At 42.0% G+C, this 16,782-nt stretch overlaps 1 protein-coding gene and 1 long non-coding RNA gene across 8 annotated transcripts in view; both read right to left on the bottom strand.

The window, feature by feature from the left end:
* LOC138945627 (filamin-A-like) overlaps window positions 1–5,241 on the bottom strand; it is an 89,404-nt gene extending 84,163 nt beyond the window's left edge. For 3 of the 7 annotated variants that reach the window (XM_070317093.1, XM_070317098.1, XM_070317099.1), the window contains exons 1-2: window positions 4,757–4,887; window positions 1,586–2,175 (exon numbers count right to left, since the gene is read on the bottom strand). In XM_070317093.1, the coding sequence (XP_070173194.1) occupies window positions 1,586–1,895 (310 nt within the window). In that variant the 5' untranslated portion in view covers window positions 1,896–2,175; window positions 4,757–4,887. Of the gene's footprint in view, window positions 1–1,585; window positions 2,590–3,114; window positions 3,266–4,756 lie in introns of those variants that run through there. The other 4 variants (XM_070317097.1, XM_070317094.1, XM_070317096.1 and 1 more) reach the window with 4 other exon arrangements.
* A 6,332-nt stretch (window positions 5,242–11,573) lies between these two features.
* LOC138945626 (uncharacterized) lies at window positions 11,574–16,115 on the bottom strand. Its single transcript, XR_011449055.1, has 3 exons — window positions 15,370–16,115; window positions 14,492–14,582; window positions 11,574–13,473 (listed from the first exon to the last, which is right to left on the bottom strand). It is a non-coding gene; the product is annotated as an uncharacterized lncRNA (long non-coding RNA).
* Window positions 16,116–16,782: the final 667 nt, after the last annotated feature.

The raw sequence follows: 16,782 nt of genomic DNA, 5'->3' as shown, positions 1-16,782 counted from the left end.
GACAGCCATTTGGTTTTATAAACTTAGGAACAAGGAGTTTGGCACAGATGAAGTCAGCTGGTTTTTTCAAGGGCGGTCCCTAACTTTTGCCGTTCAGTATAGATGACAATAATAACAATGATACTGTGTATATAACCTCAATGTAAATGTATCTGCCGGGGTCGGGGTGGGGTGGTACTCAGCACTAACAGCTAGGATCAGCTTAACATCTCTGTGATGTCGAAATTGTCTGCATATATATGTAAAAGACATAATGTAGATGAAGACGATAATAACGAAACTGTGCAAAAATATTGAATGTAAGTGTATGTGTCGGGGTGGGGTTGGGAGATGGGTGGTACTTGAGCACTAACAGCCAGATCAGGGCCAGGATCAGCTTCCCCTCTGTGTGATGTCAGAATTGAGTTATTTAACTCAAGGGTCCGCATAGGTAAAATGAATAGGTACATGTAGATGATAATGACATTTACGCCAATATCATGAACATGATGGCTTCAGTGTGTGTGTGTGTGTGTGTGTGTGTGTGTGTGTGTGTGTGTGTGCGTGTGTGTGTGTGTGTGTGTGTGTGTGTGTGCGTGCGTGTTTCATCATTGTAAATTTCAACAGAAAGAGAAGGAACGATAGGTAGACAGGCAAAACAGAAGGTTATCTTTATAGTCAATCAACAGCCGTTTCGGTAGACCTGTTTCTACTTTGTCACGGTGGTTTGGTATCTCCTTGTGTTGTGTTTACATCTTGTCATTCAGTGTTATACGCCTGGTAGGTAGCGACTGAACGTGAAAGGCAGTTAAAGGGTTGCCTCCCGGAGATATCGCTTCACCACGTACATGACATTAACAGGACGAAGGAACAGAGCGCACTCACATTCTCAGCCTGTGTTAAACACATAAACTGACAAAAAGGAATGAGTGATAGTTCGTTTCCTAAATTCTATGCATGCTCTGAATTTGACTGTCTGTCTGTGTTGTGGTATACCTCGAAAAGATGCTCTGATAATACAACATGGACACAGACACTGGTACACACGCTCGCACGCTCGCACTCACGCAATCATTCACCCGCGCGGGCACACACACACACACCGACGGATATGAGATGGTGCGATCAGAATGTATCCACATACTTTGATATGGAATCAAGGCGGACTGAATGTTCAGGGGACAAATTCAAGAAACGCGACATAACCATTTTTTCATTTGGTTAACCAAAGCACCACGCTTTCATTTTATTTTTAAGTACAGACCTTTCGGTGGTTGTCAATTATAGACAAGACTTGATGACCAATAGTCAAATAACTAATACCAATTCACGATTTACAAAACTTTCAAAGCAGACATTGAAACAAAACAGTTGCACCTTGAATGGACGCATAAATAAGCCCTGCAAAGGTAACTACTGCGAATATATAAGATCTAACTTTTACGCTGGGTGCTACTACGTTGGCCTTCAGAGTGTGACATCCCATGTCTCAGATGCTTTGTAAATGTGGAAGATTTTTGGTCTGATAGTTACAAAATGTGTACAAGGTGGGGGGGGGGGAGGACCAAACGCTGTACACATCAACACAAAGTGACAACTTACGTACCTATGTTGATGATCTTGACGCCGTCCTTGGCAACAGTATCCAAGGCGACGGTGATGTTTTGTATTTTCTGGTACTGATTGGCTGGTTTGGAGACTGCCCCCGTTACCGGACGACCGGTCAAGGCCTCCACCAAGGTCACGAGGTTGACCCCATCCGTGAAATCCGTGCGAAGGTCCTCCACGTCCAGTCCTAGAGGGCGCAGCTGTTCATTGACCCAGTTTTTGAAGGTCGTCCTCTGAATGTCCACCCAGCCTTGGTCTGTGTAGTTCAAGGACGCCCGTCGAGTAAGGGCTTCTTTGTGTTCGGACATTGTGTATGCTTTCAGCGTAACTCCGGCTGTACACTACTTCGCTTGCAGAATTCTTGCTTTAGAAATGTGTTTCCAATACGCAGTGTTCACTGTTGCTGTGCATCTTTGATTGCATCTCTGGTCTTCGTCTTTGCTTTAGATGTGAATTAGTATTCAACATTTTTTTTTTTTTTTTTTTTTTTAGGAAGACCCACACCTTGTCAAACTTGTTTGTTTCAGAGGATACCCACGTCCACCATGCCTCTGCACCAAGAGGCTTCAGCTAAAGAAAAATATGCTCCTGTGAAGAAAATCAAGATATTCTAGTTAAGGACAAGTTTTAATATAGACAAAGCAAAACATTCACCAGTACGTCGAGCTTGTGGCCTTTGAAGTGAACTTTTGCATTACGGCTTTGACTCCCGTCATCTTGACACAGAAAATACTATACACATACCTGAGTTAAGTTTATGTTCTGTTCATTATCTCATTATAATTTTTCCCAGTCCATTTCAAAGACCACTATGTTGACGTAGTGGTAAATGTTACGGTTCGTCTACGATGAAATGTTCCAATCGATAACCTTTTTTCCCCCGTGCCTTCTTGACTTAGGAATGTGAGCATTCTATCTGTGTCGGATTTCTGCTGTGATCACCGTGAAGTGATGCACATTTTCACCGGAACATTTTCCAACTGAGACCCCAGTGGTAACTTCGGGCCTTGAGTTGAGCTTTCGTAAAAGACATGAATCTGTCCTTGCACACTTTGAATAACATGTTCAGTACTCAGCGAAGCCACTTGTACCCAGAATAAAACCGTCACATTCAAAGCACAGAGTATCTATGCGGTCCGTTGGATTCTAAGCCAGCAGGTATACTTCTCCATGGAAAGTCATTATGATTTTTGTAACAGACATGAACCTACCTTTGCACACTTTGAATCACATGTTCAGTACTCAGCAAAGCCACTTGTACCCAGAATAAAACCGTCACATTGAAAGCACAGTATAAAGAAAGCGGATTTTTGTAACCTAAAAGAAAGACGGAGCAGACACAAACTGATTTTATAATACAAGATGGTATGGCAAATGCCCTCATTACTTATCACATCTTTTGCCACCTTTAACTTCAGATGTTAACCCCTAAGCACAGAGTATCTATGCGGTCCGTTGGATTCTAAGCTAGCAGGTATACTCCTCCATGGAAAGTCACTATGATTTTTGTAACAGACATGAACCTACCCTTGCACACTTTAAATCACTTGCTCAGTACGCAGCGAATCCACTTTTACCCAGAATGAAATCGTCACATTGACAGCACAGAGTGTCTATGGGGTCGGATGGATTCAAAACTAGCAGGCATTCTCCTCCATGGAAAGTCACTATACAGCTACCCGCTTGAAAGCCTTAATAGGTTTACATCCAGGATCCTGTTAAATCACCCTTCGTTGCACTAACATTCGTAAGGTACTTCTTGTTTGCTCTATGTCCGCCCGTATTTCGTCAATGCACTGTTTTGTGACACAAATCTTTTGAGGCTGCACAGAAAGAAAGAAACCTTGGGAGGGGGGGGGAGGAGAACTTCACAAAGTGGGACCCAATGAATGCTAACGAATTAAAAGCTGTTTTTGTCTAACCTTGTTTACAATGTGTTGGTTCGATCAGTGGTGGATCCCTTTTTCCAGCTGTGTTTGCAAATACGGCTAATATTTAGTGATTGAAGATGTTTGAAAAGCCAGATAGTAGGCGTAAGCAGTCTTGTTTCTCTCTCAGTCTTTTTCTTCTTTTTTTTTAGAATTTTGAAATGGAAAATAAAGAATACAAGTAAGACTGGTTTGCCTACAGTCACCGTACCCACGAAAGCTGTAGATAAGGCCAAAAAAAAATTTGTCTGTTTCTGGTCACCCGACCGACCCTAAATTTCGGCGCCGACCCTAAACTTTTTTTTTCCAAACTCAAAATTTTTTTTGTTGTTTTTGGTGGTAAAGGACAGGGTGAGAAAATGAACAACAAAAACGTGTGAAAACGAAAGTCCGCTGACGATTTGTAAATGTGTTGAGTGTCTTGTCTCTATGTATAGTGAATCCAGTCTCTTTGCGCGATTTTTAAAGTTAGTTTTATTGGTCTACATTTGGGGTAAAAAACAAAAAACACAAAAAACACAAAAAAAATCCCTACCTACCGACCCTATTTTTTTTAGCCATGTTACCAGAAACAGAAAAAAAAAATTTTTGGCCTAAAGAGATGAGGTCTACACGGCTAACCCTGAAAGCCGTCAGTTGAGTCTTGACTTTTCATTTTCATAAAGACACATCGGTACAATGCACTAAACGCCTACCTCTGTAAAACTGCATATGTGCCAGGAACCGTCACACTGCCTCAAAATAAAACGCACACAAACAAAATGAGGGCCCCAAAGGGGGGGGTATCATCACGATCACGGGAAGGGAAATTTTTAGCTTTCACGATCACAGTTACCTTGATTTTTGTTTTCACGATCACGAACACCTTGACGAATAGAGGATCATAGAGTGATACAGCTGTGAAAAATGTACGTTGAAAATAAAATGCTTTGCAATAATGCCCATCACGATCACGAAAACAAATGACGATCACGATCACGAGACTTGACTTTTTTGTCATCACGGATCACGGGCAAAGTCCCATCACGATCACAAAAATGGAAATTTCGGCAATCACGGTCACAGAAAGGTCAAAAATCGCCAATCACGATCACGATTTTAAACCCTTTGGGGCCCTCCAAAATCCCCGCTCCTTTGTCAACACAATACAGACAGAAAACTAGACAGAATACACATGCGATTTATCTATACGTGACACGTTGTACAAAACGAAGAGAAAGAGTACAGCACGGAATTCACACCTGTACAGAAAATGTATGCGTACACCACATTGTAAGTAATAAAAAGAAGATAACACAGAATTCACGCCAGCAAAGGAGACGTGTATGCATAGAACACAAAACGAGCTGAAAGTAAACACACAGCTACATCCAGACGAAGCTCGGACACTTCAAGTGTATCACACACGAGATATATGATTCTTTTTTTTTCTCGATGTTTGCCTTCTGCTCAGGAGGAAATCTTGGTCCATGCGTGGGGGGGAGATTATAATACTACACCGTCCCCGCGCATTTTTCTGTCACTCTGAAGAAAAGTGAACACGCCCAAAAGACTGAATCGAAAATGTCAAATTCCATGTCACTCCAACTCACATGTTTCTGTCTTCCACGATTGTTCTTTGACAAACGACTAGAAGATTTATCAGTGATGCAGATAGTCAGTCCGTAGTGAATTCATTGTAATTTCCACACTCGATGCGTGCACAGATGTGCCGGTGGGTGACCCAAAATAAAAACGTCGTCTGCTAAGCGCAGCAAGTCGATGACCTCGAAGTTACCCCCCTTCGCCCATTGAATTGGTTGGAAAACGAGTTCACTTTTTCTCGCGACCCGTTCACAATAGGGATCGATCAAGTAAAGGCGGAATGATTTCAGATGAAGAATTCTGCGTAGGTTCCGCGCATGGATTTCTTTCACTGTCGTAACTGAAAAGGCAATGAAATTTCTTTCACAGCGGGCTCTAACAACACAGTTTCTACAATTCCGCTACATTACGTTCTACAGTTTATCTATGTGGAGTCGAATTTAAGCAAGTTTTGCGAGACTGTGGCAGACGACACCAAAGCGTGGACACATTTAATACTAACAATGACCCAGTTTATAGCCCGACCCCTGGATGGTCTTTCATACTTTGACAGCAATGGCCACCCATCGTCAGTCATTCTTATCTGCCCGGGGCATCAAAACACTGAAAAGACCGGCGATGGAATGTTTAGATTCACGACGTCTTGACTGACTGCAAAGAAAATAGTCTTATCCTGCAGGAGCTTGTATCAAAGTGTCAATGAAAGTATAGTACCCTATAACTCTCCACTGTTCTTTCGCAGAGACCGTAGAATACACAGAGCTGTGTACTCTACTGTCTCTGGCTATAGTTCGAACCTGTCTGTAACGACTACTTTGAGGACCAACTACTGAAACGCGGTTGTTTTAGACAGGTGGTTGCTATGGAAAGGTTAATTATATTGGGCAGGTGGTCGACGGGTATCCAGAGGTGGTCAGGGCCGGACTACCGGGGGGGTTATGGGGGTTGCGCAACCCCCCCCCCTAGCCTAAACATGTACCTTACTTATTTAATTTTTTTTTTTTATTATTGCTTATTTTATGCCGTTTCATGCAAGGAGCGACCATTTTCCTATCTCAGAATATGACCTACCCGTCAGCTTCAGGTGGCTTCGCCCCCTGACCCCCACAACGAGGGGGGGGGGTGGGTTCTAGGGTTTCCGGACCCCCCCCCCCCCCCCCAGCCAAAAAATAAAAATATTGAATGAGGTGTGCATTTCTTTATTTTACATTGAGTTTCAATTTTTGGGGTATTAATCAGTGACAGAATCTGCTGCCTGAAACTGGTAATGATCATCCTCAGAATGCACCAGATTGCACCATTTTGCATCCTTTTTTTCAAAATTTTCCGGGGGGCATGCCCCCCGGACCCCCCTAGCAAGCTCGGCGCTTCGCGCCGTCGGCTCGGCGCTTCGCGCCTTCACACCCATATCTTCACAATATACTTTTGAAAAAAACCAGTCATAAAATGAACTGATCCGCCCCTGCCGCCAGAGGGGACATCCCCCTGGGCCACCACTGGCAACCCCCCCCCCTCCTCTTCGCCTAGTCCGGCCCTGGTGGTGGTCGAGGCAATTTTGACTGTGGTGATACACATGTAGCCTTTCTACAGTAGAAAATTACAGGGTACGACACTATTCTTAACCAGTCCCGGATAGACGACACTATTGATACAAGCTCCTGTGACATATTCACGGTAGTCGGACAGGTTATACATACGACAATCTCAGTAAGGGTTGAACGAAAGTTGAGGAAGGTGAGGGCCCCAAAGGCTTTAAAATCGTGATCGTGATTGGCGTTTTTTGACCTTTCTGTGACCGTGATTGCCGAAATGTCCATGTCTGTGATCGTGATGGGATCGACTTTGCCCGTGATCCGTGATGACTAAAAAATCAAGTCTCGTGATCGTGATCGTCATTTGTTTTCGTGATCGTGATGGGCATTATTGCAAAGCATTTTATTTTCAACGTACATTTTTCACAGCTGTATCACTCTATGATCCTCTATTCGTCAAGGAGCCAATCCCGATTGAAGGGGAAGCAACAACACATTCAGAAATATGATTTTGACAGCGATTGCTTCCCTTTAAGAGAACCAATCACACAAAAAAAGAGATCCAATCAGAAGGCAAATTGCAAAAGTCTGCCAAACTTCATCCAATGGAAAGGCTTCGTGCATTCAGTCAAATTCGAATTCGAAGATCAAAAATGGCGGGCAGCGGTACTGTCATCGAACTTCTGTTATATTTTGTGGATTCAAGCCAGACCAAAGCAGGCGGCGAGAATGCCTTCCTTGGTGGAAAGGTCAGGCTACGGGTCGGTCTTTCCGAAGACGAAATATCAAGGTATGTTGAGTCTATGTTGCTCTATGACTGTTCTGAATGTAGGCAAAGATCTTGAAATTTGTTCAAGATCTTTGAGTTTGAGTGAAATCATTGACATTGTCGACATTGCCACGTCCGGCTGTCACTCGCTCAGTGTGACCTCGACTGGTTCGAGATCGACTCATCGAGTCTGCGTGTAGCCAAAACCGAAACTAGAAATGTGTTTTTCATCCCAGCAACGTTACGTGGACACGCTTGGCATAGATTCTAATTGTCACTTCTTTGCATTAAGCTTGGATTTATTTTAGCGCCTGTAAACTTTAATATCAACAATGGGTTAAATTCAGAAACAATGGCGGGGAGACGTGCCAGTTTGGGTCACTTGATCCTCATGTCAAAGACGATCAAAGTCATGTTTGTTGGGGATTTTGTCAGGCATGCTACTTTTCCGGTAATTGCCGGAAATCCGATAAAGCCGTTTCTAAAATCCGGTAAAGTCAAATTTATTCCGGTGAAGTTGAAAAATTTCCGCAAAAACGATCCATGTGAATATCGCGCAACGCGACCGGGCGCCGGTCTCAATGAAGCCAGCGCACAGTAGTGTTGTTTTCATCAGTTTGAAGGTGTGTTGAATGGTGGTGGGGGGGAGGCTAAAATGGGATTTTTAACAAGATCACAACACTATTACAGCCCTGAAAATGATGCCCAAAATGCACCAGATTGCACAGATTTTAACCGTTTTTTGAAAAAAATTCCGGGGGGGGGATTCCGGACCCCCCTAGTTGGCTCGCCTGCTTTGCAGGCTCAGGCTTGTGGCTTCGCCACTGGCACTGCGCGCTTCTTTCAGGTAAAACCATTTTTGGCCTGTAGCATTCCTTTTCAAGGCCATGAAACCAGGCGATGGTGTACCTCAAATTGTATGGCAAAGTTGAAAATAAAGAACCCATCACACATACATGTACTTTAATTTCAGTCCACCCAATAGTTTTTGAGAAAATGGGTTTACAAGCTTTAGCTCTGGAAATGTGAAATTGTGCAAGTATATATTCATGTGTGTGAGTGAGGGTGTGGGAGTTGAATGTGTATGAGTGGAGAGAGAGAGAGAGAGAGAGAGAGAGAGAGAGAGAGAGAGAGAGAGAGAAAACAATGAAAACAACATTCTTGTTACTGATTACAAATCATGATATGTATTTCTATGTGTGCATGAAAGAGAACTGTGTGTGTGTGTGTGTGTGTGTGTTTGTGCGTGTGTGTGTGTGTGCGTGGTTGTGTGTGTGTGTGTGTGTGTGTGTGTTTGTGCGTGTGTGTGTGTGTGCGTGGTTGTGTGTGTGTGTGTGTCTGTGTGTGTGTGTGTGTGTGTGTGTGTGTTTGTGCGTGTGTGTGTGTGCGTGGTTGTGTGTGTGTGTGTGTGTCTGTGTGTGTGTGTGTGTGTGTGTGTGAGTGTGTGTGTGTTTGTGTGTGTTTGTGTGTGTGTGCCGGTGTGCGTGTGTGTTCGTGTGTGTGTTCGTGTGATTGTGTTCGAGTGTGTGTGTGTGTGTGTGTGTGTGTGTGTGTGTGTGTGTGTGTGTGTGTGTGTGTGTGTATGTGTGTGTGTCTGTGTTCGAGTGTGTGTGTGTGTGTGTTCGAGTGTGTGTGTGCAGTGTGTGTGTGTTCGAGTGTGTGTGTGTGAGTGCGCGTCAGTGCGTACGTGCGTGTGTGTGTATGCGCGTGCGTGCCTGCGTACGGTGCGTGTGTGTGTGTGTGTGTGTGTGTGTGTGTGTGTGTGTGTGTGCCGCGCCGGGGCGTGCGTGCATGTGTGTGTCACTGTGTGTGTGTGTGCGCGCGCGTGTGTGCGTGTGTGTGTGTGCGTGGTTGTGTGTGTGTGTGTGCGTGCGTGCAAGCTTGCTTGGTTGGATGCGGGTGTATTTGTGCAAATAAAAGTAGTGTACGTAAGCGTGCGTGTGTGCATGACTAGATCTATTCTTAAGGGGCAGTAATGTTTATCATGTCGTTGGTGTGTGCATTTACAGATTCACTTCCCTTTAGTCGCACGCCTCTAAAATTTACTGCGTACAACGATTACTCACATCGCGCGAGTTTGGTGGTAATGGTAAGAGCGGGAAACTCCGTTTTTGGCAGTAAGAGCCTTCAAAATAACGTAAACACTTCGCAAACTATCAGCTTGTTCTTTTGTGAACTCCCTTTCTTTTTTTCTTTTCTTTCTTTTTTTTACATATTTTAAGATTAAAATGTAAAATGTTTTAACAAAAACATTAAACATGTCTATTTACTCTCAATATGATAACAAAATGCACAAAATATTTGTATCTTTTTTAAAGAAAATGAGTGGACTAAATTTACACCATCCACACCCGTGTGTTTACCTGAATCCTGAACGTTGTATATATAAAAGCCTGTGCTTCCACTAAGTGAAATGCGAGGTCCGGCTGTCAGGTTCTATCATAGAAATATCAGTAAGGCAAAAAAAAAATAGGTCTGTTTACGGTAACATAGGCCCAAAAAATAGGGTCGGTAGGTCGGGGTTTTTTTTTTTCAAAAAACCATATTTTTACGTTATTTTGCAATTTTTTTTTTTTCCCAAATGCCAAAAAAAAAAGTCTAGGGTCGCGCGAAAAAAATAGGGTCGGTCGGGTTACCGTAAACAGACTATTTTTTTTTGGCCTAACCACCCTACGAATTACTAGACCCGCAGGCCTTCCTGCACGGTATGCGTACCAACTTTTTTTTTCTACCTGCCTCGAGTCATTTTTAAACGTGCACCGAGTGGTTACGTCACTTGAGTGAGAAGGGAAACATTTTAGGATGAATCAAATTTCTTAGTTAAATACAAAAAAATTTGTTGGACAAATTTGGCCCTATGAATGTAAGGTACCCAAGGTCGCTCATCAGTACTATCGAAGGGTGTTTTTTTGTTCAGTGTGGAGTTTATACAAGATCAACGAGGCCGAGAATCGTAATATGACGGCGGGGCCAAGATGACGGTGTCACACCGGTCAATGACGGTCTGAGTATGGCGGCCAGACAGCGGCCTGGGCTCTTTTCAGTTTCTGTTTACACTGGAGCCGGCTTTCTTATTTAGAGTGTAAGTTATTCCTTGAAAAACCTCGCACGGAAGCTCTACATTAGGTACACCTCATTTCAACGATCATTATTTTTGTAGATTCTTTTCAAAACGGCAACAGTCACCCTGGTCAAACATTTCCAACCCGAGTCATGTATGGTTCGCCAGCCTTATAGTGTACGAATCATCATTATTCCTATCATGGTTGTCCGGACTGAGGAAAATATCGGGTAGACACAGAGGAATAAATTGCCTAAAAATTTGCAACAATGTGATTCTGTTGGTTTGAGTGAGCGACATTTAGCAGCTTCTGATATTTCAATTCCACCATATTACTATTCCCAAAATCGTAAAACAAGAGTTTTGCATTGCAGGTGGAGACTTGGAATGAGTGATTCAAAACATATGTTTAATCGCCACCTAGTAGACAACCCAGAATGTTTTTGTGGTTATTTTGCTGAAAGTGTGCAACCTTACTTGTCCCCTGTTTGATGATGTAAGAACCGCAACAATCAGTACAATATCTCCGGAATGTGTCAATATTGACACACTGTTGAAAGGTGATTTGAACATTTCCATATTTGATAATAGTGCTATTTTTCTCGTTGTCCAAAGCTTTATTTAGAAATCAAACCGCTTTGGGACACCTTTGTTCGATATTTTTTATTAACATTACTTGGGGCCCAACTTGTTCTTGATATTATGTTGTGTTGTTGCCGTTGGGTTGTTGTTGCCGTTGGGTTTTTGCTTCTTTTTTTTGGGGGGGGGGGGGTGTGTTATAGACACAGATCGTGTTCGATATAAAAATCAAGTATTTCCTTGATTGTTTTTCTCTTGTTTTGTTTTTGTTGATTTCTATTATTCACTCCTCTCTTTGTGTCTGTTCAATATGTACCAATTTTTCATTCCTATTCTCCTACTTGTGTGCATCTTGTTTTGTCGCCATATTTTGTTAATCATATCCCCGCCATGTAATAACAGGTATGATTATGTGAGCACTTAATATTATGAGTTGTCAACTTGTTGTGCTCCTTTGTAAGCATGTTGTTGCATTATCATGTGTGTGTTTATGAATAAAAAGTTGTTTAACCCAATGTATCCTTCTACCAAAGAAACTACAATGGGAAGAAGGATAACTTCCTCATTGGGCATGCTTAGAAATGAGAATGGCTAAATACGAGTTATTCCCCTTTTCTACATGCTGATCAGGCTGTCTCCTGCTTTGTCATGACTAGTACAGTCGATCTTTCTCATGCTGTGACTTGCTTTATTTTCACATTTTCGGTATTTAAAACAGCAAACACACACACACACACACACACACACACACACACATACACTGAAGAAGTTTCCATTCTGATTCGGTTATTTTATTTGGTGCTATATGTTTGCTTCACATTGTTTCTTTTTTTACATTGCTTTGGGTATCCCAATTCGCTAAACACATCCATAATGCATGCATGGCTCATTCGAAAGAGGGCAACTGAACAACTGATGCCCAATAGCAATAAATACTGAACAACTGAACAATAAATAGCAATAAATGATGACAGTGCCAAGTTTTTAAGTACAAAGTGAAATCATGTGACTGGACAAAGGCACAATTACAAAATACAAATAAAAAAATCGAGGCCCATTTTAATTAAGTTCTCAGCTCATGGGGAAGCATAAGGTGACCCTAGAAACCGAAATTAGGAGACCTCCCGCCCCCAGGGCAGACTACAAAAAAAGGGGGGGGGGGGGGGCTAATTTGTGAAAAAGTATAAAAGGAATCAAAAACTGTATACATGTATTTAGTTAATACCCCAAAAATTGTATAGTATATACAATGTCAGACCCTAAAGAAAGTTTGTTAGTCATTGCTTAGGCAAAAAAGCAAAATAGTCTGTTTACGGTATCCCGACCAACCCTATTTTTTCCCCGCCAACCCTAGACTTTTTTTTTTGGCATTTGGAGAAAAAGAAAGAAAAAAAATCAATTTTGTTCCTGTTTTTTTGCAAAATAATTTAAAAAGATGGTTATAAAAAAAAATTAAGAAAAGCCGACCTACCGACCCTCTTTTTGTGTGCCTATGTTACTGTGAACAGACTAAAAGGTACATGTATCACAAACAACACACCAGGGATGCTACTCCCCCCTTAAAAATAGCCATGAGTCATAGGTGTGACGTTTGAATCTTTTAGGTAAATAAAACCATAGGCAATTGATCGGAAATATCAGTAAAAATCTTGTATATACTATACAATTTTTGGGGTATTAACAAAATACATGTATACAGTTTTTGTAAACAAGTTTATTATTTGTTTGCTTGGACCAATCCTCTTGCCGAAGAGTTTTACAATAAAAATTGATTTTACGTCAAAAATATCACAGGAATATCGAATCTTGAGGTAAGGCTGGGATAGCCAAGTTCAAGAATAACGGAAGGTGACTTGAATCTTTTTGAAAATGTATAAAAATATAGATGGTAGGCAATTCAAAATTAAAAAAAGGACTCTCGGAGCATGGACTTAATGAGTCAAAAATTAAAGAAGGCTCTATGAGCCGAAGTACATGTTTTGTTTATTGTCTTTTTTTATTTTGAATTCCCTACCATCTGTATTTTGATACAATTTTGGACCCTCTTTGTACGGAGAGAGTTGGCAATTGTTAATCACATTCTCTCATCTCATTGACTCTCCTTCGGCTCCTTGGTAACATGCGTTCCCGTCTCTGCCAGGATTGGACACAGCAGCAGATAAACGGTAAATATGTAACAGGCATAAATGGCAAAATAGCTCGCCTCGCCTGATAATATATGAGACAACTGTTCTATTACAAAGTCTTTCTTGGGAGGCTTGGCTAATTTACTCGCTCGTTTTACACGGGGTTCCATCGTTTTCTTTTCTAATCGGAAAACCTTGCTCCTCAGTTTGTTGACCTTCTGCCGAAGTTCCGCTTCACGAGGGGATGGGGAGGATGACGACTTTGATGCTTTACATCCTATGTCCTCCAGGATCGCCTGAATGTCATCTAAAAAAGAAAACACACACACAAAACACACATAAAATAACATAACCATAACAAGTTACAACCTGGAAGAAATTAAAACACGTGTAATTAAATCACAAAATGAAAATAAACAATAGCGTAGGAAGGCAGGCCAGAAATGAAGTGTATTAGCAACTATGGATACGATGTGGAACAATGATGGAATTGACCTTGTTTGGTACTGAATGGGTGAGGCCATTAGAACTGTACCCACGGAATACGCGCTATATAAGCTTCATATTGATTGATTGATTAGGACAACAGTATCAGGTAAACTCCTCACACACCATGCCTCTTTCTTTCTTTCTTTATTTGGTGTTTAACGTCGTTTTCAACCACGAAGCTTATATCGCGACGGGGAATGGGGGGGGGGTGGGGGGGAGCTGGGAATAGAGCCACTTAATAAAAAGTTAATTGTTTCTTGTTACACCATGCCTCTAACAGGATATGTTTCCCATCTTTACGTGTGGGAACTACAGGTACAATTTCATCCATCCATGCATCTGCCCTATACAGCTTCTTCTTCTTCTTCTTCTTCTGCGTTCGTGGGCTGAAACTCCCACGTGCACTCATTTTTTTTGCACAAGTGGAATTTTACGTGTATGACCGTTTTTACCCCGCCATTTAGGCAGCCATACGCCGCTTTCGGAGGAAGCATGCGGGGTATTTTTGTGTTTCTAAAACCCACCGAACTCTGACATGGATTACAGGATCTTTTTCGTGCGTACTTGGTCTTGTGCTTGCGTGTACACATGAAGGGGGATAAGTCACTAGCAGGTCTGCACATAAGTTGACCTGGGAGATCGGAAACATCTCCGCACTTAACCCACCAGGCGGCCGCGACCGGGATTCGAACCCTCGACCTTCCGAGTTAATAGACCGACGTCTTACCACCCCGCCACAGCGCCCGTCACCCTATACAGCAATTATCAACTATGTAATGGATGGGTTTAAACATTTTTTGATGTCAGGGTGTTCTACATGGTTAAAAATCTCTTACCTGGTTGAACAATTTGTGCATCAGGCGACAGGTCGGTGCTGGCTTCATTTGTAGCTACCCTTTGCGATGGTGGCTTCCTCCCACTAGCAACCTGCAAATGCACAGCTCTTTAACTGACAAACTCACAACCAACACCCAGTCACAATGAAACAATTCTCCCAATTTCATGGCATTGGTCTTAGGCCACACAAAAAAAGTGTATGTTTCTGGTAAGGCAAAACAAAAAATAATCTGTTTACGGTATCCGGACCGACCCTATTTTTTTCCCACCGGCCCTAGACTTTTTGGGGGCATTAAAAAATAAAATTAAAATATTCAGATGGCTAAAATACAAAAATAAAAAGCCGACCTACCGACGCTATTTTTGGGGGGCCTATGTTACCTTAAACAGACTTTTTTGTGGCCTAACATGACTAAAGGTGCAGATTTTTTTTCTAAACTTTTTTTTTTAAACCATCTTTTTAACTTATTTTGTTGAAAAACAGGAAAACAATTGATTTTCGAATACCCCTTTTATTTTTGAAAATGCAAAAAAAAAAGTCTAGGGTCGTCGGAAAAACATAGGTAGGGTCAGGTGACCAGAAACATACAACTTTTTTGTTGTTGACGCCGACGCTATACTTTTTTTTTGCCATTTGGGGCTGTTTTTTTGCAAAATAAGTTCATCATATCATCATAATCAAGACGTCGATCCAAAATAAGTAACTTTTTTTTGTTGGCCTTATAATTTTTTTGCGCTAAATGCAAACAGGCATTATTTGATGGGAACAATGCTGTTTTTTTCAATTCTTATCTGCCTCAAACTTGTCATTACTCAACCTGCATTTAATAGTGTGCTTCTTTGGTTTGCAAAAACCTAAAACCAATAAATAAATAACCTTCGGTGGTGGATTGGGCACTGCAAACAATGTCGGGACAGCATTCCACACAAGTGATCCTCTCTGCAGGATTGTTTTACTGGTTGGCCTCAAAGTGATCAGTACAAAGCTTGAGACCTTGAACATCAGCTGGCTGCAGCTTTTCAAAGTCCTCTCGCTTGTGAATTGCATCCATATTCTGCACCTAGTTTGACAATAAAAACAACAATGTTATTGTTAAACTAAGCAAAAAGGAAAGACAAAAAAAGCTAAATCAGATCTTCAGTCTAAATCTAACGCTCTGCCTGAACGCAAAACGGATGAGTGATGTACTTTTGTACTGTAGTTTTCCCGTAAGCAAGGTTTGATAAAGTATTCGGCAAATATGCCCACGGGTTGTTTTGTACTGACTGCTGACTCACACTCGATCACAGTTGAGTACTCGCTGACGCTGTAGTCTACTGAGTGAGTTGACTCGAGCCATTGCATTCTCATTCTGAAGAAGGTAAACCTGATGAAATAATCACTGCACAACCCACCTTTTTTCTTCTTTAGGGAACTTGTGGAAAGTGTTCCCGAAGCAGCTCTGTTTGTAACGGGCGTTCTTGCAACAAAAAGCCGAGCACAATTTACCACCACCTCGCACGCGATCGGTACCTACGCGATCCGCCATTTTGTTTTCGCCGCCAGCATGTAACTAGGGACGATAACCCACAAACACTTTTTCGCATTTTCTTCGCAAGTTCCACGTCTTCCTCATGTACAGTGTTTGCTTCTACTCAGACAAATACCCAAAAAAAACAATACCATGGCTGATTGCTGCGCAGAGCGGGCATTTTTCTGCTACTGTGGTGAGTTGGATTTTTTTAATGAATTAATTTCCGGAAAAAGGCATCAGTGCCTTTTACGAAATTATTTTTCAAAATGAAATATCTCTGCGCACAGAGAGTACCCCGGTAGGCTGTTCAATTTGATTACTTACTTACTGTCCGTTATGCCGGTTTAACATGTAGGGCCATTCTGATCAGTAATCCTCGCTCCACGACTATCGCCAGTTGTCTCTCCGGCTTAGCGGACGCGACAGTCCTACGCGAATCTATCAAAACCAGAATACAGAGTGATCTCCCATATGTTGTTCACGAGCAGTGTTCGCGAAGCGAAAATGATTGCAGATTGGCCGACTTCGACAGTGATCACCGTTCTGTTCTTCACAGTTATGATAAAGACATCGTTCTAAGGTCAAAACAAGTCGAAATTTGGGATTGCTGCCGGAAGGAGACCGTAATATATGGTTGCATCACTGTCAAAAAAATCGTCTGCTCCAGCGACCGCCGAAACCAAACGGTTGATTATCACGTGACACTTATGCCATATTTAGAGTTGTTTGCACAGTAAAATACATCCGCGAAAAATAGCTCGCTTGAAACTGTCTAA

The sequence above is a fragment of the Littorina saxatilis genome, linkage group LG13 (assembly GCF_037325665.1).
Source record: "Littorina saxatilis isolate snail1 linkage group LG13, US_GU_Lsax_2.0, whole genome shotgun sequence".
NCBI classification, from domain to species: Eukaryota; Metazoa; Mollusca; class Gastropoda; order Littorinimorpha; family Littorinidae; genus Littorina; species Littorina saxatilis.
The sequence above is the reverse complement of the archived record's forward strand: the minus strand, read 5'-3'. Positions and strand labels throughout refer to the sequence as shown.